Source organism: Symphodus melops, assembly GCF_947650265.1.
Source record: "Symphodus melops genome assembly, chromosome: 16".
Lineage (NCBI taxonomy): Eukaryota > Metazoa > Chordata > Actinopteri > Labriformes > Labridae > Symphodus > Symphodus melops.
Window position 1 is genome coordinate 20,078,024 of NC_136706.1, and position 27,681 is coordinate 20,105,704.

The following is a 27,681-nucleotide window of genomic DNA, read 5'->3' on the forward strand; positions in this document are numbered from 1 at the left end:
CATGACAATATTCACGTTTTCTATCCATCCCAGCCGCCATTATTTGCACCAATAAAAAAAAGAATCAGGTTTTTATTTCACATGGTACTATGTTTTCTACCAGGTGTTTTTTTTTTTTTTTTAAAGTTGGCACACACAAAACAAAATGAGGCTACCAACCATGTAATTTACAATTGTCATGAAAAGCACTAGCCTACAATGTTTCACATATGTGGTTATTATCATAGTGCTTTTTCTTATTTCTGTTAATTTGAGATTCATTGTTTACCTTTTTTTTATCTTCCTCTGACCCTCTCTCCAACACTGTTATCCCTTTTCTTCATAAAGCATCCAGATCACAAAACATCATGGTTGTCTTTGCATATTATAAAAGCACACAAGCCAAACCTTGTTTCACCTAGTTTTTGTGATTTTTCCATTTTTCATTTTTTTTACTGGAGTGAGAATAAAATGCTGTAACCTTTACTGTTTGTATTCTATCATTTTTGTCCCAATGAACCTTCTTTTTTGTATTTGTCTTGTTAACTGACAATTTTGTACTTTTATGGATGTTATTGTATTTTATGAAATAAAAAGAAACTTGAAATATATTATTTTATCCATGTTTCCTTTCAAGCCGCACTTTCACAGTGCTGGTTTTGCCAAAATATGGGCATGGTTTTATATACACATTAGTTTAAAAATCTACCTATTAAACATAGTCTATTGATATGGCTGACACCCAGGCGGTAAACACTAACGCTCTTTTTGGTGTTCAGAGAGAGGAGAAAACATTGTAGTAATTCCAGCTGCAAAACTCAAGCTGTGTCTTCTTACAGAAGGTTGTAGTTCAATGATGGACGGCTTGGAGACGGTGGCTAAGAGGAGCCATTACATCCTGGACAACTCACAATCTCCCCCTCTCCATGATGACCAGCTCCTTCATCTTCTCATCATCCCCCAAGTGCAATATGGAGTATTTCAGGCGCTCCTTTGTGCCTACTGCGATCAGACTGTAGAACAGCAGTGACTCCTACAGTCTGTCTTCATCATGAACATCACTGTCCAGATGAACACTTCATCATGCATGGCAAAGCTTGTTGATGAACTGAGGCTTTGACTGTTCCATAAATACACATCAAACTAATTGTACCTTTACCAAATGATTCAATATCACACTCTTACATGTTACACTTACAAATAATAATTCAACAAACTTAAAAGTTGCCTTATGATAAATTTATTTAAGATCTCAAACAGCATCAGGTTTCTGAATGAAATATGATACTGCTGTACCAGTAATCAGTAATCACGTTGTCTATATACAGAGGTGTAAAGTAACAAAGTGCATTAAGTCCTGTTACTGTAAGTGAGTAGTTTTTGTTTGTATAAGCTAGTTTTACTTTTTGAACTAGTTTTTAAAATCTGTACTTTTACTTTGACGTCCGTTACGGAGTAAAATACACAGACCTATGAATTATCTATTTATCACATGTTTGAAATAAAACTAAACTCTTTACACTTTCTTTTTTGCATGCAGGAGAGATGCATTGTTTAAAAAAAAAAGTAACTAGTAACTTTTAGTTAAAGTACATCCACAATGACCTTTTTACTTTTACTTGAGTACTTTACTAAAATTGTAATAAAGTAACGGTACGTTCACTGGAGTAAATTATGTTAGTGCTCTTTACACCTCTGTCTATATAAATTAAAGTGTTTGAGAAAGAAGCAGCAGATGGAAACAAACGTCGTCTTTGCTGGTGGTGCCGGGGTGCTCCTCGTGGCTGGGCTGCAGGCTGAAGGGGGGGGGGCATGACTTCATGGGGTTCACGTTTACAGTCAGCTGCTCCACCGAGGACTCCTGCCCTGTGACACAGAAATACAGAGAGTAAATAAAAGTGAACAGAACTTTTAACAGTGGATATGTTATAATTTCCTTCCAATAATTAAATGATTTAGCCTATAAAAAAACTCCACATATTAAGAGTTAGCTTGACCGTATCTTAACTTTATGTATGCTGCTACTTCTGCTATCGTAGTCTCAGTGAGGGGATGACTTACTTTGATGAGTTAAAAGGCTTTCACCGCTCTCCATCTGCTCCTGTACTCGTCCATCCTTCTCGTCTGGTCTGGGATGTAAACATCTTGTCTTCATGTGGATGTCTTTATTCTCCCCGTCGGCCTGTCGACACAAAAACATAACACTCTCACAGAGTTAGTCAGACAGATAATGACATACATGTTTAGAAGTGCAAGAAATTCAATCATGTGTTTTTAAATTACAGCTCTTTGCAGATCATAGAGAAAGACATATTTAAAACACTTACCTTCAGGTATCTACAGCTTCATTAATACAATCAAATCATAAGGCAGCCAGGTATTAATTCAAACCTGGTACGAGATAATACCACCTGAGTGATCAGCAACCACATCAAATATTTGGGACACCCTAAAAGGAGCTGCTGTAAGAGAGGGGAGCGAAGTCTGAAGTCTTCATCTTCATCCTCTTCGTACATGGAGTCGTACCGGAGTCTTCACTCTCCACGTCAGAGCCGTCAGTTCAGTCAATGTCTTTGTTATTTGGGGCAGATACTGCTGGCTTGTAAAAGCCCGCTCAGCAGTTCAGATAGAGTGAGGGATGGGAACCGTCAGTCCAGTTGATGTCTGGGGAACAAGTCACAATGGATGATTTTGGAGTTTTTGGAGTTTTTGGAGTGTATGGTCGGACTAATAGGTTGCTGGGAATCTTCAGTCTCACTGGAGAGAACATTTGTGTACTTGTATACACAAACGGGTCGTCTGTTTCAGTCCGAGTCGCTGTCTTCCACAGGAGCCTGCCAGAGTCTTCTGAGTGTAGAGGAGCTGAGTCTGGAGGTGGAAGGCTGCTCATCGTCCGTGTCTTCGTAATCCCTCCTCTGCCTCTTCGCACGGTCCTGTGCTGGAGCACACTCCTCCCGGATCCTCTTCAAGTAGGAGCCCAGGCCTGGGATGGATGAAGCAGACTCTTCTGGACCAGCAGAGGTGGAAGGACCAGCGGGGACAGGCGGTCCAGCAGGAGGACGAGCAGGAACGGAAGAGCCGACGGGGACTGCTGGATGCGCTGGAGGGAACTGCTGCACGAGAGGGGAGCGAGGTGGGAAGTCTTCATCTTCGTACTCTTCATCCTCTTCTTCATCTTCATACTCTTCTTCATCTTCATCGTCTTCTTCTTCGTACATGGACTCGTACCCGGAGTCTTCACTCCCCACGTCAGAGTCGACAGTCCAGTCGCTGCTGTGATCCGTTTCTTCATCTTCATCCTCGTCCTCGCTGAAGTGTTGAGGGATGTCGTCGACAAAGACTAGGGGATGGCCCCCAGTCTCATCTGCGAAAAAATACCAATACCCACCTTCCTCCACGCCAGGGATGAAGAGGGCTGTGACACCATCGAAATCGGGGAAGCTGTCTCCTGTGAGGTCATAAAACAACGGTGAGGAGGAATATTCATAAGGTTTGATCACGTGATATAAACAATTTACTTTTCCTTTAAACAATCTATGCATGTAACCAAATAACAAACAACAATAAAAGTGAAGTGGTGTAGAGGCTTTTTCCAAGAGTGGCCTGTTCAAAGTTACATATGGTGAAGTATTTTTGATTTTAAACATGAGCAACATTTGATTCTACATTTACTGGACTCCTTTTTTACAGACTGAACATGAAGAGACATTTTGACTACATGTATGGCTGATGATGAATTTGAGCTACAAATTAGAAACTAAACTTAGAAATATCAATTGATGACACAATTACAAACTTGTCTTCAAATAAAGGCTGCAGAATCACCTGCCAGCTAAACTACATTGTTTTGACTGACCTGAAAAAAAGTGTTTTAGAGTGGGGGGGTATATATGTATATATATATATATATATATATATATATATATATATATATATATATACATATATATATAAACGTTGATAATTTTAAAGCCGTTGTTATCCCAAATATTTTTGCCTGTATATACAGGACCCTCAGGTGGAAGGACCCATGGAGGCTGCCTAAGCACCTCCTCATATCAGTGAATTGACTAGGCTGAGTAATTTACAAGGACTAGTTTCTATATAAACTAAAGATTCAATAAATCAGGCTTAAACAGTCCAAACATACACAGAAGAACGTGCTCCTGTTTGTTTACACAGTACATGCGTCTTCACTTCCTGACGTCATGTCCTGAGTTCCATCATCACCATGGTGACCAAGAAATACACATTTTTAGCATTTTTCGATTTTTTTACTCTTGTCGTCAGATCGTATGCTAACCTTGACTTAATGTCGATGCAAATATTGAGAACAATGACATGCTGTCAAACCAAAACAACATTATTTAAACCTGTTTAGGTGTTGGGTAATTCCCTCCACTTTTTCCCGGGATATTTGAAAGATTTAGGTCCTCAACACGTGTTTTACAAGGAGACATCGACTTGTGAAAGTTTCTCTAATTTCATGTTTTTTTTTTCAAACAGGCTCAATAACACGACGTGAACGACCTTTATATTAAAAAGTTACACTGATTTCTGAACTGATAAAGCAATTTAACGTTGTAGAGATGATTTGTTATGCAATATGCATTATTAAGTAGTTAATTTAAAAACAAATGAGGCTGTGTAAAAAGATTGATGTCTTACCTAAAAAGAACCTGTGTTGAAAGCAGTGTCCCATGGCTGGTCTGCTAAAGGCCAATTAAAGACTCTTCTTCTCTTTCCGCTGGAGATGAACTATCCAAAAGGTTTGTTGAAGTTTTCTAGAAGTTCTCTTGAGAGCTTTTCAAAGGTTAGCTTTACAGCTGAGATTTTGCAGGTCAACTCGTTCAAAGTTCAAGTGCAAAAGGGGAGAGTTGAAGGTTCCACAGCCTTATATAACCTCGGTTGGATGTTTCCCTGGCAATTGGTGACGCGCGCACGTGCGTCCGTCGGTGCGTGCGTCTGTTAGTGCAGGTATAGGAAGATAAATATTTTTATTGTATCATTTATCACTATTATTTAAATTTCGTTTTCTTTATATGAACTTCTATTAATTAAATCGTCATGTCACTGCATGTAGATGCATAATGAAGTTTGCAGCTTCTAAAGATGGCATGCATTGTCTTTGTGTTAGACGCATCAGTTTTCAAAAGCAATTAAGAAAAAGCAAAGATACGTTTGGATGTTTCTAAGTGTGTTCAGAATTTCTCTCTGAGATAAAAGTGTTTCACCGACATTGCTGTGAACGATCAAAGTCATATCATCTTTGAATGCTGCGTTTTGAACAGTTTCTCATTTATCCCAAAATGTGAACTACATTTACCAGATAAAGATTCATCTCTGCATTTATTGAGGGAATTTCATCAGATATTTGGGAATAAATTCCTTACCAATAGATTTCTTCACAAACGCTCTCATAACGGTGTCTTATAGCTAGCCTACATATAAAAACAGTTAAATCCAACTCCTGTAGGGAAAAAACCCTCCTTCTCCTATTGTGGGTTGTCTGTCTTTCCCTGTCTGTCTCATCCTCATGTTTCTCTCCCTGATTGAGTGTGGTGTGTGAGGCCCGTGTTATATCAGGCATGTTTGTGGACAGTAGGCACCCCCCTCTCATATTATTGAAGTATTTTTGTTTTGTCAGTTAAGTCTTATTGTTAAATATATCTGCACAAAGGCACTATGATATTTTTAGTGGGTATAATTGTGGAGCAGCAGTACAAAGGGTCTTTGATGCCATGCGTAGCTCAGTTGACCAAGACGTCCGAGTGTGCAGCCACGCGAAGTTGATATGTTTGTGTCTCTGTGTTTCAGAGCAAATTAAAGAATCATAAAAATCCCATGCACGCTTGGTCCTTCGTGTATAAGTGTGCAACAAATATTGGAGGCACCGCTGGGATGATTAGCGTCGTGTAAAGTGTGACAACGTGCACGGAGAAGTCTGAGTGATGACGACGGGAGCGCGCAGCCTCGGGGGCGCGGTCGCATCCGCGGCAAGCATGCAGGAGCTGGAGGAGATGGCAGAAACAGTGTCACAGAGACTATGGCTGCTACCGATGGATCAACTCAAAGAGGTGTGTGTTTTTGCCAAGATCTCAAGTGAAAGTGTCACAAGTAGACGAGCGTTAATCAGATTAATCACCGGATCCATGGACAGTGTTATCGATGGTGAAGATGTTGCAATGTATTTTCAAAAGTCACTATTAAATACAGTGGAGCAAAATCAAGAGAACACTTTAACTGTTGAAAGTCAAGAAAATACAGATGACACAGCACAAGAAATTCAGGAAACCATGAAAGAAGTGAGTTCAGAGGAAAAATATTCACAGCTACAGCAAAACAGTCTAGCTCTAGATGAAGTGAGAAAGTTGAGTGAAAAGCTGAACAGTACACCTCAAAGTCCATCTTCAGATTTACTAAGTGTGCAACCTGCAGCTGTGAACAGACTTCCTGAAGGGACAATAAGAAGAGAATTCAAGATTTGTGGCCAGATCGGGGAAAAAGGACAAAAAGACAGACTCTCATTCACAAACCTGATGCATCAAATTGACAGAGGTCTGAGTAAAGGACACAGCGAAGCTGAAGTGATGGAGGCAGTGATCAAGTCGATCAGCCCAGGTTTGAGTATCCGAGACATGTTAGAGATTAAAAGTGATCTAACCCTTCCCCAGTTAAAATCTATTTTAAAAGGACATTTTAAAGAGGACAGCTCAACAGATTTGTATCACAGATTGGTGAACATGACACAAGACAGTCGTGAGTCACCTCAAAACTTCCTCTTTAGAGCTATTGAGTTAAAAGAGAGACTGTTACTGGCGTCAAGAGAAGTTGAATCAGAAGAACAGTATAGTCCTGAGCTCATACAGAAGAAATTCTTAAGATCTGTCAGTACTGGACTGTGAAGTGACCATATTAAGTTTCAGCTTAAGCAGTTTCTTGATGACCAGGGAGTGACAGACGACATACTTATTGACAAAATGAATGAAGCAGCTAGTGTTGAGTTAGAAAGACAGTCTAAGCAAAGGAAGAACACAAGCAGCAAAGGACCAAAAGTAAATGAGCTACAGACAGAAATGCAACACAGTCAGCAGGGTCAGAGTGTAGCCAAAGCCAGCATAGGGGTTCAAGAGCAATCAGCTGAAGCGATGAAGCCTAAAAGCCGTAAAGCACCTGTGACTAGCTCGAGAGATTCTGAGTTTTATGAGACAGTTAAGTTGCTTAGAGAAGAGATGGCTGAAATTAGGAAAAGCATAGCTAACTCACAAGAGCCCACCCGCCAAAATAAAACAAGTTTTAAGCGGGGATGTAAAGTCTGTAGGGAGCAAGAAATAGGTGACCAGTGTGAACACTGTTTCAAGTGTGGAGAGTCAGGGCACTTTTCTAGAGGCTGTAGGGGACAAAGGAGACTGGTAGGGAAATCTGACGGCATGAATGTGACAATACAGACGGTCAAACCACAAGAACCACTGACTCCTCGCCAAGCTGAACCAGAAGATAGAGTGCACGAGCTTCTGTGTGATCGCATCAGGCAGCTTGAGGCGGAGCTGGAGAAAAGTGGGGAGGCTCAGCAGACTGTAGGTGCTACTTACGCCAGCCATCTCTCCTTACGTCGCAGAGCCAAGTTAAAAGCTCTCATCGGGAAAAAGTGCATTGTGGATTGTTTCTTTGATGGAGTAGCAACACAAGCTCTGTGGGACACAGGATCCCAGGTATCAATCATCAATGAAAACTGGAGAAATTCCTGTCTTCCACACACCAGGTTGAGAGGCATGGATGAGCTTCTGGATGAAGATGAGACTCTTGTTGGTAAAGCTGCAAACCAGACACCCATCCCGTTTGCAGGGTGGGTTGAACTGAAGTTTAAGTTGAAGTCAAACAAGGGCCCGCAGCCAGAGCTACTTGTGCCAGTTCTTGTCTCTGATGAGCCAGGAGTAGCAGAACCACCAATCATCGGCTACAATGTTATCGAGCATGTGGTAATGAACGGAATGGAGCAGCACCCTGAAGTTACAACTGCTGTGGTAGGAGAAGCTTTCTCTATTGACTGTAAAAAAGCTAATGTGTTGATTCAGCTGTTGCAGAGTCGTGAGCAGAATGGCAGGGAAGGTGCTGTGAAAGTTGGAGGAATAAAGACAGTGATTCCAGCAGGACAGACAAGAGAGGTCAAGTGTAATGTACGTACAGGTCCCCTCTCCACAAAACAGGAAGTCCTTTTTGAACCAGAGGAGATCCCAAAGTGGCCAGAGGGGCTGACAATTACAGAGACTGTTATCTGTCTACAGAAAGGAAACTGGTCCAAGGTAACTATTCCTGTTACTAATGATAGCAACTATGACATTACCCTCATCCCTCGCACTGTGCTAGGTCAGCTACAGCAGATCAAGGCTATTTACCCAGTAGATGTTAGACCAGCCAACATTCCTGAGAACACAGTTGTAACACCGGGTACAAGCAAAGAGTCAGACAGCAAAGTTAGTTCTCCTGACAGCTACAAAGAGGATCACAGGCAACAAATCACATCGAAACATGAGTTGTGGGATCCTCCAGTTTCAGTGGATCATCTGACACCTGATCAACAACAGAAAGTGAAACAGATGCTACGAGAAGAATGTAATGCATTTTCAAAAGATGAGAACGATGTGGGATGCATTCCATCTCTGCAGTTAAAAATCAGACTGAGTGACACGACTCCAGTAAGACGCACCTACGCCTCAGTTCCAAAACCCCTACACAAGGAGGTGAAGGAGTATTTAGAGGATCTGCTTAATAAGGGATGGATTACAAAATCTAGGTCTCCATACTCATCACCCATAGTCTGTGTGCGCAAGAAGGATGGAAGTTTGCGTTTATGTGTGGACTACAGGGAGCTAAATCAAAAATCCATCCCTGATCGTCACCCCATCCCTCGAGTGCAAGACATGTTGAACAGCTTGAGTGGCAGTGTGTGGTTTTCAGTACTGGATCAGGGCAAGGCATATCACCAGGGTTTTCTTGAGGAGAGCAGCAGACCTCTAACAGCCTTTATAACACCTTGGGGTTTGTATGAGTGGGTCAGGATTCCCTTCGGCCTGTCCTCGGCTCCAGCAGAGTTTCAGCGCAGCATGGAGGAGTGCCTCACAGGTTTGAGAGATGAATCATCACAACCATATTTGGATGACAATCTTGTCCATAGTAAGTCTTTTGACGATCATCTACACGACATGAGAGAAGTGTTAAGTCGTTATCAGGCACATGGAGTGAAGCTGACAGCTAAAAAGTGTGAAGTGTTTAAAGACAGAGTTAGATTCCTCGGAAAGATTGTATCAAAAAATGGCTATTGCATGGATCCAGCTGAAATAGCACCAGTGCAAGCGCTTAAAGATCGCAAGCCTGAGACTGTTGGAGATGTGAGGAAAATGTTAGGATTTCTATCATACTATCGCCAGTACATCCCCAACTTCTCACGCATTGCTAAGCCACTGTACAGCTTGCTTGCCAAAGAGAATATTACAAGTAGTAAAGTCAAAGAACAAAATGTGAGTATGAGCAGGGGGAAACACAAAAAAACAGACCAGTTACCTTCAAGTCAGCAGATCACCTGGAAAGAGAACCACCAGGAAGTGCTCTGCCAGCTTTTAGATTACCTGTTGAGTCCACCTCTCCTAGGTTACCCCGATTTTGAGAAGCCGTTTGTGCTGCACTGTGACGCTTCACAAGAGGGGCTCGGTGCAGTACTGTACCAGAGACAACAAGGCAGGTTGGTTGTTATCGGCTATGGATCACGAACACTAACCGCTCCCGAAAAGAATTACCACCTCCATTCTGGGAAGTTAGAGTTCTTAGCGATGAAGTGGGCGATCTGCAAAAGATTTAGAGAGTACTTGTACTATGAACCTTCATTCACTGTCTACACCGATAACAATCCCTTAACATATGTTTTGACAACAGCGAAGCTGAATGCCACAACTCACCGGTGGATTGCTGAGTTAGCAGATTTCAACTTCTCTATCAAGTACAGGCCTGGTAAAGCAAATGGAGATGCGGATGGCTTGTCACGTATGCCACTGGACATGGAGCAGTACATGAAGACATGCTCACAGGAAATGGAACCAGAGGTAATAACCACAGTCACACAGACACTCCAACTTGAATCATGTGAACGTGAGCCCTGGATGTGTCCAGTCACAATCACTGCGGCATGTAAGGATGTAGAGAGTGAAAGAGTAGCATCCCCAGTGAAGGAGATCCCCATGGAAACATTAAGGAAAGCACAACAGAATGACCCAGTCATTGGAAAGGTGTGTGAGTATGTCATCAAAGGACAGTGGCCTCCTGTTAAAGGAAGAGACAGCCGTGATGACATCTATGTGTTCATGAGAGACACAAATAAGATATGAATATAGTGACCACATACCCATTTGAAATGGTATCGATCGACTACTTGCATCTAGAGAGCTGTAAAGGAGGATATGAGTATATCCTGGTTGTAGTAGACTATTTTACACGCTTCGCCCAAGCATATGCATGCACCAACAAGTCAGCAAAGACAGCAGCTGAAAAGATCTTTGGAGACTTCGTACTCAAGTTTGGGTTTCCAGCTAAGTTGCATCACGACCAAGGTCGAGAGTTCGAGAATAAGCTGTTTTCTAAGTTGGAAGAATACAGTGGCATTCAAGGCTCCCGCACAACACCTTATCACGCAGCAGGAAACGGACAAGCCGAGAGATTTAACAGAACACTGCTCTCTATGCTGAGAAATCTGACAGAGGAAGCCAAGTCTGACTGGAAGAGCTCCTTAGCGAAAGTTGTGCACGCATATAATTGTACACGCAGTGAAGCGACAGGATTTGCGCCATACTACCTTCTTTATGGAAGGAACCCCAGGCTTATGATTGACATGATGTTTGGCCTAAAACCAAGTGACCAGAGCCCTTCACACGGTGACTATGCAAGCAAGTGGAGAAAAAGGATGCAAGACGCATGCAGGTTAGCATCAAAGACTGTTCAGGACCAGCAAAATAGAGCAAAGAAACACTACGACAGAAAGATCTTTGGAGGAGAGCTTCAGCCAGGATGCAGAGTTCTGGTGAGAAATGAGAGGGACAGAGGAGGACCTGGAAAACTCAGAGCGTACTGGGAGGATCAAGTTTATGTGGTGATTGAAAGGAAACACAAAGACAGTCCTGTATATGTGGTACAAGCTGAGAAAGGCCCAGGAAAGACAAGAGTCCTGCACAGAAACATGTTACTGCCCTGTGATTTCCTGCCAGTAGCGGAGGATGACAAGTGTGCAAAGAGAAAAACAAAGAAAGCATCCAATCCAGACGAGGAGAAAACAGACAACGCAAAGAGACGTCTTGAGGGAGAGAGATATTGACATCAGTTCTGAGGATGAAAATGAATGGAAAGCCATCATGATTCATCCAGCAAGATCATCCGACCACGTCGAAAGTCAGTTGACGAAGGAGGCTGAGAGCTTTCAGCCACAAGAAAATGACAGAGAATGGGAGCAAGACGACGAGAGAGCTGAACGGCGAGACCAGGAAGACGACATCTGGATGGTGCCAGAGGTGGAGAATGGAGATGCAGCCGCTGAGCCAGGGGGGTCATCTGATGAAGCAGACGAGAACGTGCCATCATCTGATGAAGCAGATGATGGCACAGCTTCTGCGAGGAAATATCCTTTACGACAGAGAAATCCACCTAAAACACTAACATATAACATGTTAGGGCAACCATCAGTTACACATAGGAAGCAGTAATGTTACAAGAGGAAGTGAAAGATAAGTTAGAAGTCACCTGTTAAGTTCATGGTAGTGACAGAATAAATAAGTTCATGGCAAAGCTTAGGGCTAATGTTACAAGGTAAATTCATATAGGATAGGATATAAATGCATTTGACATTAAGTTTAGTACCAGAACGTAGACCTCGAACATATTAAGAGACACTGGGATGTGTGTAAGGCATACAGTTGCATATGTGGGTCTGTATGAAATTGGTTATTGGTAGTAATATGGTTTCCACCTTACAGTCCAAGATACTAACCCGCAAAATGGTGGAGTAGAACTTCAGGTGTCACCTGGCCAGTGAGGTCTGATGGTCACACATGACGTGAAGAGGGAGATGTACGTCATGTCATAGACTGTGGTTGTGCAGAGAGTATCATGAAAGACTGACTCCCATTTCACCTACCTCTTTAACCAATGAGTTCTGGGACATTCTTAATGTCGAGACGACATTTATTTTGGAGGGGAGAGTGTGAGGCCTGTGTTATTTCAGGCATGTTTGTGGACAGTAGGCAACCCCCCTCTCATATTATTTAAGTATTTTTGTTTTGTCAGTTAAGTCTTATTGTTAAATATATCTGCACAAAGGCACTATGATATTTTTAGTGGGTATAATTGTGGATCAAAGAAGCACAAAGTGGAACACAGGCACTTTTGGTATCAGCAGCAGCACAAGGGGTCTTTGATGCCATGCGTAGCTCAGTTGACCAAGACGTCCGAGAGTGTGCAGCCACGCGAAGTTGATATGTTTGTGTCTCTGTGTTTCAGGTAAGAAAAGTGATGTAAGTGACAGTAGAAAATCCACAGTTAGCCTTCTTTAATATTTACTGTGTATGTGTGTGCAGAATATTTGTATCATTGTTTGAGAGGCATAAGCATCGCGAAGTTGATATGTTTGTGTCTCTGTGTTTCAGAGCAAATTAAAGAATCATAAAAATCCCATGCACGCTTGGTCCTTCGTGTATAAGTGTGCAACAGGTGCGTGTGGTTTCTTTCCTCAGGAGGCACCAGGTGTGTCACATCAACAATCAACCCGGGCTGTACAAAACCCCCAGATTGTCTCTCACTCACTGCCAGATCGTTCTACCACATATTGTTTGCTGATCTTCTGGAGCACCTCGTCAATTCTTGTCCACCTCACAACTCCTACCCACCGGATCCTGGGACTTCTCACCACCCCTCCCCTTTGGCACAATTGTTTGAGTCACTTTGTAATTAAATCCTGCTCACGTATCCCCTCAGTCTCCGTCGTGCTTTTGGGTCCAAATCAAGACAATCCATATCAGTATCAGCTTTCACATGAAGGACTCCTGTTTCTAAAGACGGAAGGTGAAAATGTTTTCACTTTGGATGTGTAAATTAAAATGTTAACTGTTTCTTTTACTCAACCAAATGATGACACCCTAAACGTGTTTAGGAAAATGAACAAGACCATCTCAATCATATATTTAGAACCATTTGACTTCCTGCAGGCTTTATGTCATAGATTGAAAATGTGACAAACCTTCTGGATGAAACGAGAACAAAGACAGAAGTGATGAGATTCATGTGTTTTTTTCTCACAAGGAAACATTGTACATTTACAAAGCTTATTATTTTTCAGATACTCTCACTTGAGACGGTATGGTAATTAAATGATCTTACTGTACATGCAGAATTCACATCACTTCACTTCTGCCTTTAAAGGAACCAGCAGAGGGCCACACCTGGAGTCTTCTGACTTTGTCCTGAGGAAACACCTGACCTTCCTCCTGTGCCTCCTGAGCTGACAGCAGTGTGATAGAATACACTGGCTCAGTTCAGCAGGAACAAGAGTTTAGTCAGCGCACAGCAATGATCTGGGACATCTCAAGGAGGAAACGTATGGCCCGCAGGACAATGTATATATGTATATATTCAGTCTGATACTGCCTTTGTATTTGTGGGAAATGTCAAACAAGCTAAACAACATCTTTTTTTCTATAAGTTGTTCACGTCTTCTTTATGTGGTATCTTTGCATTACATTATATCGTAAGTTTACCTGTGACCGCTTTGAAGCGAGTATGAATACGTGCTTTCACTCCCCTCTAGTGGTCACAATGAATATCTGCAACTGCATATTTATTGTACACTGTATCCCGAGTTGACAGGGTTGTTTTATGCAACTTCCTGCTATAATTACATTAAAGAAATTGTTAAAAAAAAAAAAACTAATTAACATTAACATTAACATTAACAAAGTCTGTTCAACACTAACTTATCACTGATTAAAGACCATTTTTAGAGGTCTCTGTTAATGTTAGGTAGAAAATGCTTTCATTCCAACAAAGAAAAAAGAAATGATTTGAAATCGCAGTAAAATTGACCAATCACATCTTCCCTCTGAGTGGGCGGGACTTGTTATAGATGGTCTTCAGCTTGCCAGGCTTGGTTTGGAAGGAAAAAGAGGGAGTTGGAGGTATGTGGGCAGGCCTTTCATGTTGGGGGTGTGGCTTGCACAGGTGTGGTAGAAATCAGGTAGGGCACAGGTGTCAAACTCCAGTCCTGGAGGGCCAGCTTCCTCAGACTTTTAGATGTCTCCCTGCTCTAACACACCTGCTATAAACCAATGTGTTGTCATCAAGCTCTGCAGAAGCCTGATCACGAGTCACTCATTGGATTCAGCTGCGTCCGAGCAGGGAGACATCTAACAGTCTGAGGAAGCCGACCCTGCAGGACTGGAGTTTGACTCCCCTGAGGTAGGGTGATGCTGATTGGGTGGAGGTGGTGATTTTAACATTATTATCATTACCGTTTTCTGGAATAACTTTAAAGCTGGGCCTAACAAGCAAACGACTACCTGTGTGAAGACATTTGAGAGGCATTTCAACTCTAACAACCTGAATGAGCTGGACTCTGTTTCAAGTAATGTGATCATCAAAGAGTAAGTGATTTAAAATCCATAAGCCGCTGTGCCAACTTGTTTGATTCTGGCTGTTATCCCTTTTTTTTAAAGTTTATTTTGGGAAGATGCATGTGGTCTTGTGAGCATGCAGCGTGCTCTGGAAGAAGAGCACCCACTTTGCCATTATTTGAAAGGATGATTTGCATTTTGCATATCAGCTATTTCTTTTGGTAATATTTCTCTGTGCTGTTCTCGTTGCATTGCGGGGCGCACGGCTGTGGCTGATTGGTCATCTCTTGGCTGGATGCATATCCGATGTGTTCTTGGGCAAGACACTTAACCCCAGGTGGTCCTGCTGCTTCTTCAGTGGTGAATGTGTATGAATGAAAGGGGTTGGTTCTGATGGACTCTTTTCACAGCAGCCTCTGCCCACAATGTGTGAAGGTGTGACCTGCAATATTTAAGCACTTTGTGGAGTCAGAAGACCAGAAAAGTGCATTACTAGTCCATTCACCATCGTTAATCCTTGATTTAAAGGCTAAAGCTTCCAATTTTGGTGTCAGAGAAAAAAACGAGTTTTCATACTTTGTATTATTCTGGGCAGGTAAGTCTTTCTGCACTCTAAAAAGTAATTCTTGGGCTCTGTTACCACCACTTAATTAAATGCATAGCCGCAACATAAAATGTTTCATTTCTTTATTTAGATAACCCTTTTAAGTTGGAAACATAAGTTCATGAGTTGTGCTGACTTAAAAATGTTGGTAGTTACGTCAACTTAATATTTAATATAATTTCAACGCAAATTGCTGCGTAGACTGATTTAAAAGAAATTTTAAGTTATAGTAACTTAATTAAATTGGTTTGATGACTGAATTTGTTTCACCATAAGTTCAAAATTTCACCCACCCACATGCCTGGACGGTTAAAACTGGGTGTTGGCTGAAGGAATACCACACAAAGGACATTTCGAGGTGAGTTTTATTTCTTTTACACTTTTATTCCACCAAAACAATGTATTTTGGCATATTGTCAATTCTGATGTGACCAAAAGTGGACTTGTGTATGGATTTTAGACTACACCTGTAAGTTAAGCTCATGTAATATGTTCTACATATAGCTAACGCTATTCACAATGAGAATTAGCTCTCAGCGAGAAAGGGCTTTCCATTATGGAAGTGCATGATTTCATTTTGTGTTTGTGTAACTGTTAGCTACATTGTTTAATGTAATTTCATTCAGTTACATAATTTTTAAAAATCTTTTGTCATTCACATAAAGAGCCTTGAAGTTCCGTTGGCAAATTTCTGTTGGAAGCCTTTGGACTGTGGATAGTTCTATGGTATGCTCCACTCGGACTGAAGCTGCCAAAGGAAACGTCGCCTGTCGTGCGCTTTCTTTTCTCCCTTCTTCAGGTCTGAAATATGTAAAATGGGGTTGTGAAGATATTCTTGTCTTATGTTAACATGCTGAGCAAGTTGTGAGTGGTTTTTGGACCGTTTTTTCTGCTTTTTGAATTGTTGAAAGTGTAAACGAGTTGCCTGTTAAACAGCTAGCCAAAAGTGCATTATAGCCGCGACCAGTGCACGCTGCATGACCAGCATTGGTTGTTAATGTGTTGCCTATTTGCCTAATGCATTTTCTTCTTGTTTTGAATTTATTTTTATTTTTTTAACAATCCTCATCAATGCATAAAATAGAACACATTCATTCATTAGAATGTCTGCAGGAAATAATATGTTCTGTTTGTGCTCTACCGATTAATGAAGAATTCAAAAAGATCACTACTGTAAGCCTTGAACCTGTCTTTATGTGCAAACTCGACCTTTGCCCCCCAAAACTAATGGACGTGGTCTCATCAAGGGGAGGAGCTACAGGTGCAAGGAGCTACAGGTGCGAGAATCAGGTGGATCAAAGAAATATTTCTTGAGGTATGATAATTACTTTGCCAATAACTTGCATTTCAAACTAAATTCAGTCACTCATTGAGATTATAATGTAATTGATTATTCGTTCTTGTTTTTTCTTTATCTTAAAAAGGACAATACGATTGATGTACGCAGAGAAGTGACGATCCGCTGCCTTGTTGTGTACCTTGGAGAAAAGGAAGAGGACCTTTTCAAAGAGTTTAGTGTAAGTAATTCAACATATTGAGAGAAAATTATTTTCACACTAGACACAGTACAAACAGAGGGAGCAGACATCCTGCACTGCTTGGGGTCAATTCATTTTTATACCTTTTGCACTTCTGGCCACAAAACAAATATTATAGCAATGGTCTGGGATAAATAAAATAAATAATGGCTTCACTTATTATGTCAATTCATTAAAAAGCAATAGTCTAAGAATTTAGCAGCAATTCATTAGTTCAGTTCATTAACTTCTAACACGTTAACTTGTTGTTTAATTTTCATTACAAGGACACGGATGAGTTTGAGGCAGGCATCATCGGTGACCAGTCCACTGACCATAGGACTGCAGCCATCGTGGTGGAGGGAACCAAAATCCTTGAGGGAAAGGATATTCCAAGATGCTGAGCTTTGCTTATGGGCATCATTTATGCTCTGAATCTGAGCTATTGCAAGGAACTCAAATATACTTTTGAAGTCTTTAAGAAGCTGTTTCTTGAACTTGATGGACTGGGAGCCAGCACAAAAGTAATGAGTCTCAAGAACGGTATTTTCTGAGGAGTACATTAGTTTCAGAGCACCGTCGTAGTTAATTCAGATTGCGTTTTTGTATTTTAAACTCCACTGAAGAAGCTCCAAAACTGACAGTGTAACAAAAAAGAAAGCAAGAAAGTTTATTTTTTTCCCTACATTGAAATATGTGTTAAATGTTTTGGAATAAAAAAATTTTCGAAGATTTTGGTTTCTGGGTGAATTGATTTCCTCAACAAAAACATAAAAAATTGAATTGGAGCAACTTAATTTTTTAACAGTTGTCAACTTAAAAACGTATGTTCATAACAATGATTATTAAGTATATAATACTTAAAATACCTTTTACTTATTGTGGAAAAAGCTGTTGCAACAACTTAATATGAGTAATCAACTTAAAAACGTGTGTTTGTGCCACCAATTGTTAAGTAGGTAGTAATTAAAAATTCCTTTGACTGTAAAGGAAAAGCTATTTCCCCTAACTCAACATAGATTGTTGACTGAACTTAATTTCATTAGAAGTTACCACAACTCAAAAAGATTGACGCAAACAGTTGCGTTAATTTTCTTAGTTGAGCCAAAAGATTTGTTTTTAGAGTGTGTGTCGAGGGTCTATGTTTAAACATGCAGTATTGACACAGTGCTGATATGCTTAAAGAGCATATTGCAGGTTAAAGACAAAACTTAACTAATCATAGGAAAATACGTTAACAATACTGTTTTTAAAGAAATTCTGAAATTAATAACCCACAGGGTCTCCTGGAGACGTTTTAGTACGTGTTCGCACGTCTTTGCTTTTTACTTCCGCATTCGGCTGTGACGTAACATAAGGGAGTCCCGCTGAATCCCCATCTGTTTAACATAGAAAATCATGGATCCGAGTGTCACTCCCGTCAATAAATAGGAAGAAAATATGTATTCCTTTACATATAATGGTCCACTGGCTTATTATTCTGAACCTGTTAGATGTGATAGAGAGCAGAAACAGGCAGGATTAGAGGAATAACGGCCTCAGGAGAGAAGCTGTGGTGTGAGGAGAGACCCGGAGCAGGCGTCCTGCTGAGTGACAGGTGTCAGCTCGCCATATATGGGCGAGTGCTGTGTTCACATCAGCATATGTAAAGTTTGTAATCACATTCAATCAATTAAAAAACAATTTGTAGAAGGTGCAAGTGCCGATCATTCACCTTTACATTGTATGGGAGCTGCTCGTAAAAACGGCAAATCTGTACAACATATTACGGTGCCGCGCTGTGCGCGCGCGAGAGAGAGAGAACTCGATTACACGGTGCAAATGCAGCACTATGTCTTTATTGTTTATTCCTGATGCAGCCCAGTGCTCACGTTATAGAAAATACAGTGTACGGTGCAGGATGCTCCTGACGTGAGTTCACAGCGCACGTAATCCACACAAACATGCACAACAGCGCACACACTCCACAGTTTAATACGTGCACATATATTAGGCTACTACAAAAAGTTTAAAGTTTTAATGGGATAGAGGACCGACAGACGTAAAGCTTGTGTTTCTGTTTGTTTCCAAACCGCGCGTTCCGTCTTTCCCCACTGCGCACGCACACACACACGCACACACACACACACACACACGGACACGCTCTCTTGCAACAGAGTTGGATTTATAATAAATCGTATGACTACATATATTAATACAGACTGTCCGGTGTCTATTACGCGCAAACTAGAGAATATAACAGAGGATTCCAGCAGATCAAATCATTAAATGCTTGTCTGCGTATATAACATTTTGTTAGACACCCAGAGATTTAAATCATTAAACGCTTTCTGTCTGCGTATATAATATTTGATGTTAAACAGCCAGAGATTTAAATCATTAATAAGGAAACGCTTTTGTGTCTGATGCCGAAATATTCAACGTGTCTGTTCGATGGTTTCTGAGGTTGTGGGAATAATTCACCAAAACACACTATGAATAATCAAGCCACTTACACTATGCACCTGAATGTGCACCGCGCAAGTTACACACTATGGCAGTGAAGAGTGTGTGCTGCAAGGAAGCATCCTGTCTGTTCTCACTCACTACCACGTATCATTACACCTCTTTAATCATGTTTTAGCCTGTTTTTTGTGCTTTAATTCTTTTGTGCTGCTTTCTAAATGTTTGTTTGTAAAGTGTTTGGTGCAAGACAAGTTCCCCCAGGGGCAATAAAGGCTTCATTCATTCATTCATACACATACGCATAAAGCCGATCAAAGCAGAGTAACAGAACACGACTCCCTTATGTTACGTCATATGACGCGTTGTTGAAAAAAAGCAAGTTCGAACAGCTACACTAAAAACAGCCACTTTCTCCTCTAAATTAGAGCACTTATGTGTTGAAGAATATACAGAAAATTGATGTACTTATTCTACAGCCCTTATCTGACAACATGAAGTGTTATCTCAACTTTTTTTAACCTGCAATATGCTCTTTAACCCTGTTAAACAAGTAGCGTATGTCTGTTGTGAATGGCCAAGTGCGCGCGCGTGTGGGTGGTGGAGAGTGTCTGCTGCGAGGTGTGCGGGAGAATTAGGCAGAGAGAAGTGTCGGCCTCCAAAAGTGTACAGTTCAAATGTGCAGAATAAACAGCAAACGGACAACCTCAATACGGCCAGACTCTCCGTGTCTCCTTTGACCAGTTAAGTGAACCCCTCAGTTGGAGAATAGACTTGGAGCAGAGTCTCCCCTGTGTGCTGTAACTACGGTTGGAACTCTGGAGCAGGAAAGGTTAAGACCCCTCTTAGACAACAGTGTCATGACATCCAAATCTGTTGTGAATAATATCAGCTTCATTCTCTCTCTCTCTCTCTCTCTCTCTCTCTCTCTCTCTCTCTCTCTCTCTCTCTCTCTCTCTCTCTCTCTCTCTCTCTCTCTCTCTCTCTCTCTCTCTCTCTCTCTCTCTCTCTCTCTCTCTCTCTCTCTCTCTCTCTCTCTCTCTCTCTCTCTCTCTCTCTCTCTCTCTCTCTCTCTCTCTCTCTCTCTCTCTCTCTCTCTCTCTCTCTCTCTCTCTCTCTCTCTCTCTCTCGCCGTGTTACAGACACCGTCGGCTAGGCTTCGTATTGTAACGGTTCATGTTGTAAAGTCAATAGTTGATAATGTGTTCATAATTCCGATTATGTGGAGAGTCAGTGAATGCACCAGCGAGAACGTGTTGAGTGGCAGTATGAGAGAACGCTGGGGGAGAGAGTTGGATTGTTGCGGCAAGTTACGTGTGTTGCTCTCTGCTGTAAACGGCGTGGTCACGGCCGACAGTGATCGGGTTATTAAAAGTTATTATTTGAACGCTTTCGTCGTCCTTTAACGTCCGTACGGACGCTACAGTATTTGCGGATGTTACCGGTAGCCTACGTCTGTGTAAATAGCTCTTGTTATAGCGTGGACACCTGCGGCTTATAATCAAGTGCGGCTTATATATGTACAAATACATTTATTTACTTATTTTTAGCCGGTGCGGCTTATATCCAGGTGCGCTCAATAGTACGGAATTTACGGTACTTTATCACCATAATGGGTAAAATATGTAATTTTAGATAATTGAACTTATGTATGATGGAAAACATCTCGGGACCCCCCTCTCAGTGTCTAAGGAGCCCGCAGGTGGTCCCAAGCCCCACTTTAAAAACAGCAGTGTGGACAAGACTCAGACCTGGACCCTAATGCATTTAAAATGTGATGCATTAATTGTTTTTAACTAGACAACATTATGAACACATGTGTAATTAAATCTATTAGTAAGGAATTTAATCCCAGATGTTTGCTATATTCCCTTACTAATAAACCAACTTCAGCTTCGTACACTAACAATGACAAAGCAGCAGAGGGCGCACAAGTACAGCATCTCCTAGTCTTAGAGAAAGGAAAGCTGTTCAGGGTTTTAACCCTGCAGAGTAACATCATGAACACTGAATCTGTTTCTTTTATTCTTACAAGGTTTTTAAAAAAAATGTTATTCATCAACTTTGGGCTATGATGTTATGAACCGGCTTGCATGACAATATTCACGTTTTCTATCCATCCCAGCCGCCATTATTTGCACCAATAAAAAAAAGAATCAGGTTTTTATTTCACATGGTACTATGTTTTCTACCAGGTGTTTTTTTTTTTTTTTTAAAGTTGGCACACAAAACAAAATGAGGCTACCAACCATGTAATTTACGATTGTCATGAAAAGTACTAGCCTACAATGTTTCACATATGTGGTTATTATCATAGTGCTTTTTCTTATTTCTGTTAATTTGAGATTCATTGTTTACCTTTTTTTTTTCTTCCTCTGACCCTCTCTCCAACACTGTTATCCCTTTTCTTCATAAAGCATCCAGATCACAAAACATCATGGTTGTCTTTGCATATTATAAAAGCACACAAGCCAAACCTTGTTTCACCTAGTTTTTGTGATTTTTTTTTTACTGGAGTTAGAAGAAAATGCTGCAACCTTTACTGTTTGTATTCTGTCATGTTTGTCCCAATGAACCTTCTTTTTTGTATTTGTCTTGTTAACTGACAATTTTGTACTTTTATGGATGTTATTGTATTTTATGAAATAAAAAGAAACTTGAAATATATTATTTTATCCATGTTTCCTTTCAAGCCGCACTTTCACAGTGCTGGTTTTATATACAAATTAGTTTAAAAATCTACCTATTAAACATAGTCTATTGATATGGCTGACACCCAGGCGGTAAACACTGACGCTCTTTTTGGTGTTCAGAGAGAGGAGAAAACATTGTAGTAATTCCAGCTGCAAAACTCAAGCTGTGTCTTCTTACAGAAGGTTGTAGTTCAATGATGGACGGCTTGGAGACGGTGGCTAAGAGGAGCCATTACATCCTGGACAACTCACAATCTCCCCCTCTCCATGATGACCAGCTCCTTCATCTTCTCATCATCCCCCAAGTGCAATATGGAGTATTTCAGGCGCTCCTTTGTGCCTACTGCGATCAGACTGTAGAACAGCAGTGAGTCCTACAGTCTGTCTTCATCATGAACATCACTGTCCAGATGAACACTTCATCATGCATGGCAAAGCTTGTTGATGAACTGAGGCTTTGACTGTTCCATAAATAAACATCAAACTAATTGTACCTTTACCAAATGATTCAATATCACACTCTTACATGTTACACTTACAAATAATAATTCAACAAACTTAAAAGTTGCCTTATGATAAATTTATTTAAGATCTCAAACAGCATCAGGTTTCTGAATGAAATATGATACTGCTGTACCAGTAATCAGTAATAACGTTGTCTATATACAGAGGTGTAAAGTAACAAAGTGCATTAAGGAGACGTAAGTCAGTAGTTTTTGTTTGTATAGTCTAGTTTTACTTGTTGAAGTAGTTTTTAAAATCTGTACTTTTACTTTGACGTCCGTTACGGAGTAAAATACACAGACCTATGAATTATCTATTATTTCTTCACATGTTCGAAATAACACTAAACTATTTACACTTTCTTTTTTGCATGCAGGAGAGATGCATTGTTAAAAAAAAGTAACTAGTAACTTTTACTTAAAGTACATCCACAAAGACCTTTTTACTTTTACTTGAGTACATTTTTAAATTGGTACTTTTCCTTGTACTTTACTAAAATTGTAATAAAGTAACGGTACGTTCACTGGAGTAAATTATGTTAGTGCCCTTTACACCTCTGTCTATATAAATTTAAAGTGTTTGAGAAGCAGCAGATGGAAACAAACGTCTTTGCTGGCGGTGCCGGGGTGCTCCTCGTCGCTGGGCTGCAGGCTGGGGGGGGGGGTTGCTGGGTTGGAGGAGGAGGAGGAGGAGGAGGAGCAGGAGCCATGACTTCATGGGGTTCACGTTTACAGTCAGCTGCTCCACCGAGGACTCCTGCCCTGTGACACAGAAATACAGAGAGTAAATAAAAGTGAACAGAACTTTTAACAGTGGATATGTTATAATTTCCTTCCAATAATTAAATGATTTAGCCTATAAAAAAACTCCACATATTAAGAGTTAGCTTGACCGTATCCTAACTTTATGTATGCTGCTACTTCTGCTATCGTAGTCTCAGTGAGGGGATGACTTACTTTGATGAGTTAAAAGAAAGGCGTCCACCGCTCTCCAGCTGCTCCTGTACTCGTCCATCCTTCTCGTCTGGTCTGGGATGTAAACATCTTGTCTTCATGTGGATGTCTTTATTCTCCCCGTCAGCCTGTCGCTAAAAAAAAAAACATAACGCTCTCACAGAGTTAGTCAGACAGATAATGACATGTTTAAAAGTGCAAGAAATTCAATCATGTGTTTTTAAATTACAGCTCTTTGCAGATCATAGAGAAAGACATATTTAAAACACTTACCTTCAGGTATCTACAGCTTCAATAATACAATCAAATCATAAGGTAGCCAGGTATGAATTCAAACCTGGTACGAGATAATACCACCTGAGTGATCAGCAACCACATCAAATATTTGGGACACCCTTTAAGGAGCTGCTGTAAGAGAGGGGAGCGAAGTCTGAAGTCTTCATCTTCATCCTCTTCAGACATGGAGTCGTACCGGAGTCTTCACTCTCCACGTCAGAGCCGTCAGTTCAGTCAATGTCTTTGTTATTTGGGGCAGATACTGCTGGCTTGTAAAAGCCCGCTCAGCAGTTCAGATAGAGTGAGGGATGGGAACCGTCAGTCCAGTTGATGTCTGGGGAACAAGTCACAATGGATGATTTTGGAGTTTTTGGAGTTTTTGGAGTGTATGGTCGGACTAATAGGTTGCTGGTACTCTTCAGTCTCACTGGAGAGAACATTTGTGTACTTGTATACACAAACGGGTCGTCTGTTTCAGTCCGAGTCGCTGTCTTCCACAGGAGCCTGCCAGAGTCTTCTGAGTGTAGAGGAGCTGAGTCTGGAGGTGGAAGGCTGCTCATCGTCCGTGTCTTCGTAATCCCTCCTCTGCCTCTTCGCACGGTCCTGTGCTGGAGCACACTCCTCCCGGATCCTCTTCAAGTAGGAGCCCAGGCCTGGGATGGATGAAGCAGACTCTTCTGGACCAGCGGAGGTGGAAGGACCAGCGGGGACAGGCGGTCCAGCAGGAGGACGAGCAGGAACGGAAGAGCCGACGGGGACTGCTGGATGCGCTGGAGGGAACTGCTGCACGAGAGGGGAGCGAGGTGGGAAGTCTTCATCTTCGTACTCTTCATCCTCTTCTTCATCTTCATACTCTTCTTCTTCTTCTTCGTCTTCATCTTCATACTCTTCTTCATCTTCATTGTCTTCTTCTTCGTACATGGACTCGTACCCGGAGTCTTCACTCTCCACGTCAGAGTCGACAGTCCAGTCGCTGCTGTGATCCGTTTCTTCATCTTCATCCTCGTCCTCGCTGAGGTGTTGAGGGATGTCGCCGACAAAGACTAGGGGATAGCCCCCAGTCTCATCTGCTAAAAAATACCTATACTCACCTTCCTCCTCGCCAGGGATTAAGAGGGCTGGGACACCATCGAAATCGGGGAAGCTGTCTCCTGTGAGGTCATAAAACAACAGTGAGGAGGAATATTCATAAGGTTTGATCATGTGATATAAACAATTTACTTTTCCTTTAAACAATCTATGCATGTAACCAAATAACAAACAACAATAAAAGTGAAGTGGTGTAGAGGCTTTTTCCAAGAGCGGCCTGTTCAAAGTTACATATTGTGAAGTATTTTTTATTTTAAACATGAGCAACATTTGATTCTACATTTACTGGACTCCTTTTTTACAGACTGAACATGAAGAGACATTTTGACTACATGTATGGCTGATGATGAATTTGAGCTACAAATTAGAAACTAAACTTAGAAATATCAATTGATGACACAATTACAAACTTGTCTTCAAATAAAGGCTGCAGAATCACCTGCCAGCTAAATTACATTGTTTTGACTGACCTATATATATATATATATATATATATATATTTTTTTTTTTTATCCCAAATATTTTTGCCTGTATATACAGGACCCTCAGGTGGAAGGACCCATGGAGGCTGCCTAAGCACCTCCTCATATCAGTGAATTGACTAGGCTGAGTAATTTACAAGGACTAGTTTCTATATAAACAAACGATTCAATAAATCAGGCTTAAACAGTCCAAACATACACAGAAGAACGTGCTCCTGTTTGTTTACACAGTACATGCGTCTTCACTTCCTGACGTCATGTCATGAGTTCCATCATCACCATGGTGACCAAGAAATGCACATTTTTAGCATTTTTCGATTTTTTACTCTTGTCGTCAGATCGTATGCTAACCTTGACTTAATGTCGATGCAAATATTGAGAACAATGACATGCTGTCGAACCAAAACAACATTATTTAAACCTGTTTAGGTGTTGGGTAATTCCCTCCACTTTTTCCCGGGATATTTGAAAGATTTCGGTCCTCAACACGTGTTTTACAAGGAGACATCGACTTGTGAAAGTTTCTCTAATTTCATTTTTTATTTTTCTAACAGGCTCAATAACACGACGTGAACGACCTTTAGATTAAAAAGTTACACTGATTTCTGAACTGATAAAACAATTTAACGTTGTAGAGATGATTTGTTATGCAATATACATTATTAAGCAGTTAATTTAAAAACAAATGAGGCTGTGTAAAAAGATTGATGTCTTACCTAAAAAGAAACTTTCATGAAAGTAGTGTCCCATGGCTGGTCTGCTAAAGGCCAATTAAAGACTCTTCTTCTCTTTCCGCTGGAGATGAACTATTCAAAAGGTTTGTTGAAGTTTTCTAGAAGTTCTCTTGAGAGCTTTTCAAAGGTTAGCTTTACAGCTGAGATTTTGCAGGTCAACTCGTTCAAAGTTCAAGTGCAAAAGGGGAGAGTTGAAGGTTCCACAGCCTTATATAACCTCGGTTGGATGTTTCCATGGCAATTGGTGACGCGCGTGCGTCCGTCCGTCGGTGCGTGCGTCTGTTAGTGCAGGTATAGGAAGATAAATATTTTTATTGTATCATTTATCACTATTTAAATTTCGTTTTCTTTATATGAACTTCTATTAATTAAATCGTCAAGTCACTGCATGTAGATGCATAATCAAGTTTGCAGCTTCTAAAGATGGCATGCATTGTCTTTGTGTTAGACGTATCAGTTTTCAAAAGCAATTAAGAAAAAGCAAAGATACGTTTGGATGTTTCTAAGTGTGTTCAGAATTTCTATCTCTGAGATTAAAGTGTTTCACAGACATTGCTGTGAACGATCAAAGTCATATCATCTTTGAATGTTGCGTTTTGAACAGTTTCTCATTTATCCCAAAATGTGAACTACATTTATCAGATAAAGATTCATCTCTGCATTTATTGAGGGAATAATCATCAGATATTTGGGAATAAATTCCTTACCAATAGATTTCTTCACAAACGCTTTCATAACGGTGTCTTATAGCTAGCCTACATATAAAAACAGTTAAATCCAACTCCTGTAGGAAAAAAACACGAGCGCAGCTCAAAGTCGAGTTACTTGGAGAAGTACCTTATTGGTACATTATTGTTAAAAAAAAAAATTGGAACCGTGAACCTTTTGCTTTTGGTAGCTTGTGATGGTTCAAACGAGGGGTTATTTGGATTTTGAATCCATTGCAAACATTTGTTTTACAAAAATATCTTATTATTGGTTTCAAAATGACCACGCCCACTTTTACATGCACATTTACAAGAGCTTTGTTGATTTTAATATTTCCGATAATATTGCACCACATTGTGAAATATCTTAGGGGTCCAGGTCTGAGTCTGCTCAATAGTCTACTGTTCTTAAAGTGGGGATTGGGACCACCTGCGGGTTCTGGAGACACTGTGAGGGGGGTCGCAAGATCCTTTCCATCACCAAATAAAAAAAGTTGAATGATCTAAAATTGCATATTTTACCGGTGATTTTATGGTGATAGAAAAAAAAAAACATTCAAATATTAGTTGAATTTTAACTAATGGTTAACAATGCTTTGAGCATTAGTTTCTTAGCAGTCTTCACAGCTGGTAGCCAGGTGAAGAAGTCTTATGTTGACATTTCCACACCTTACTGAATGTTTGGAACTCAAGTGAAGAGAATTGTGGTCCGTTATCTGACATGACAACATCTGGGACGAGAAATAGGGCCTGACGTTACACAGCATTTGTTTTGTTTTTTTCCTTTGGTCATCCTTTCAGCATCATCGTCATGAGCATCTGGAGAGTCTTATCCTGTTTCCTTGCTATGCATAATGCACTGAGCCTATCTTCTGAAATAGGTAAATGTACCATATTCAAAGTTTCTATGTCAGCTTCCACTGAGCTATATGATGAACATTCAGGAAGGTAAGCTCTACTCAGAGTGTCTGCTATCAGCATTTCTGTACCTGGTACATATCACATCTAAATCATACTTCTGAATGTGCAGCATCATTCTCACCAGTCTGGTGAACTGGT

The 27,681-nt window shown here is 40.8% G+C and overlaps 1 protein-coding gene across 2 annotated transcripts; it reads right to left on the reverse strand.

The window, feature by feature from the left end:
- Positions 1-1,203: 1,203 nt before the first annotated feature.
- Positions 1,204-26,135, reverse strand: LOC306837495 (uncharacterized protein). Of its 2 annotated transcripts, none has more exons than XM_079365203.1 (4): positions 25,898-26,135; positions 3,368-3,427; positions 2,041-2,161; positions 1,204-1,845 (listed from the first exon to the last, which is right to left on the reverse strand). In XM_079365203.1, exons 2-4 carry the CDS (start codon positions 3,404-3,406, stop codon positions 1,688-1,690), a joined length of 318 nt encoding a protein of 105 aa, XP_079221329.1. In that variant the 5' UTR covers positions 3,407-3,427; positions 25,898-26,135; the 3' UTR covers positions 1,204-1,687. The 2 variants fall into 2 exon arrangements, with proteins under 2 accessions (XP_079221329.1, XP_079221328.1); XM_079365202.1 differs by lacking the exon at positions 25,898-26,135 and adding an exon at positions 4,648-4,888.
- Between the last annotated feature and the right edge of the window lie 1,546 nt (positions 26,136-27,681).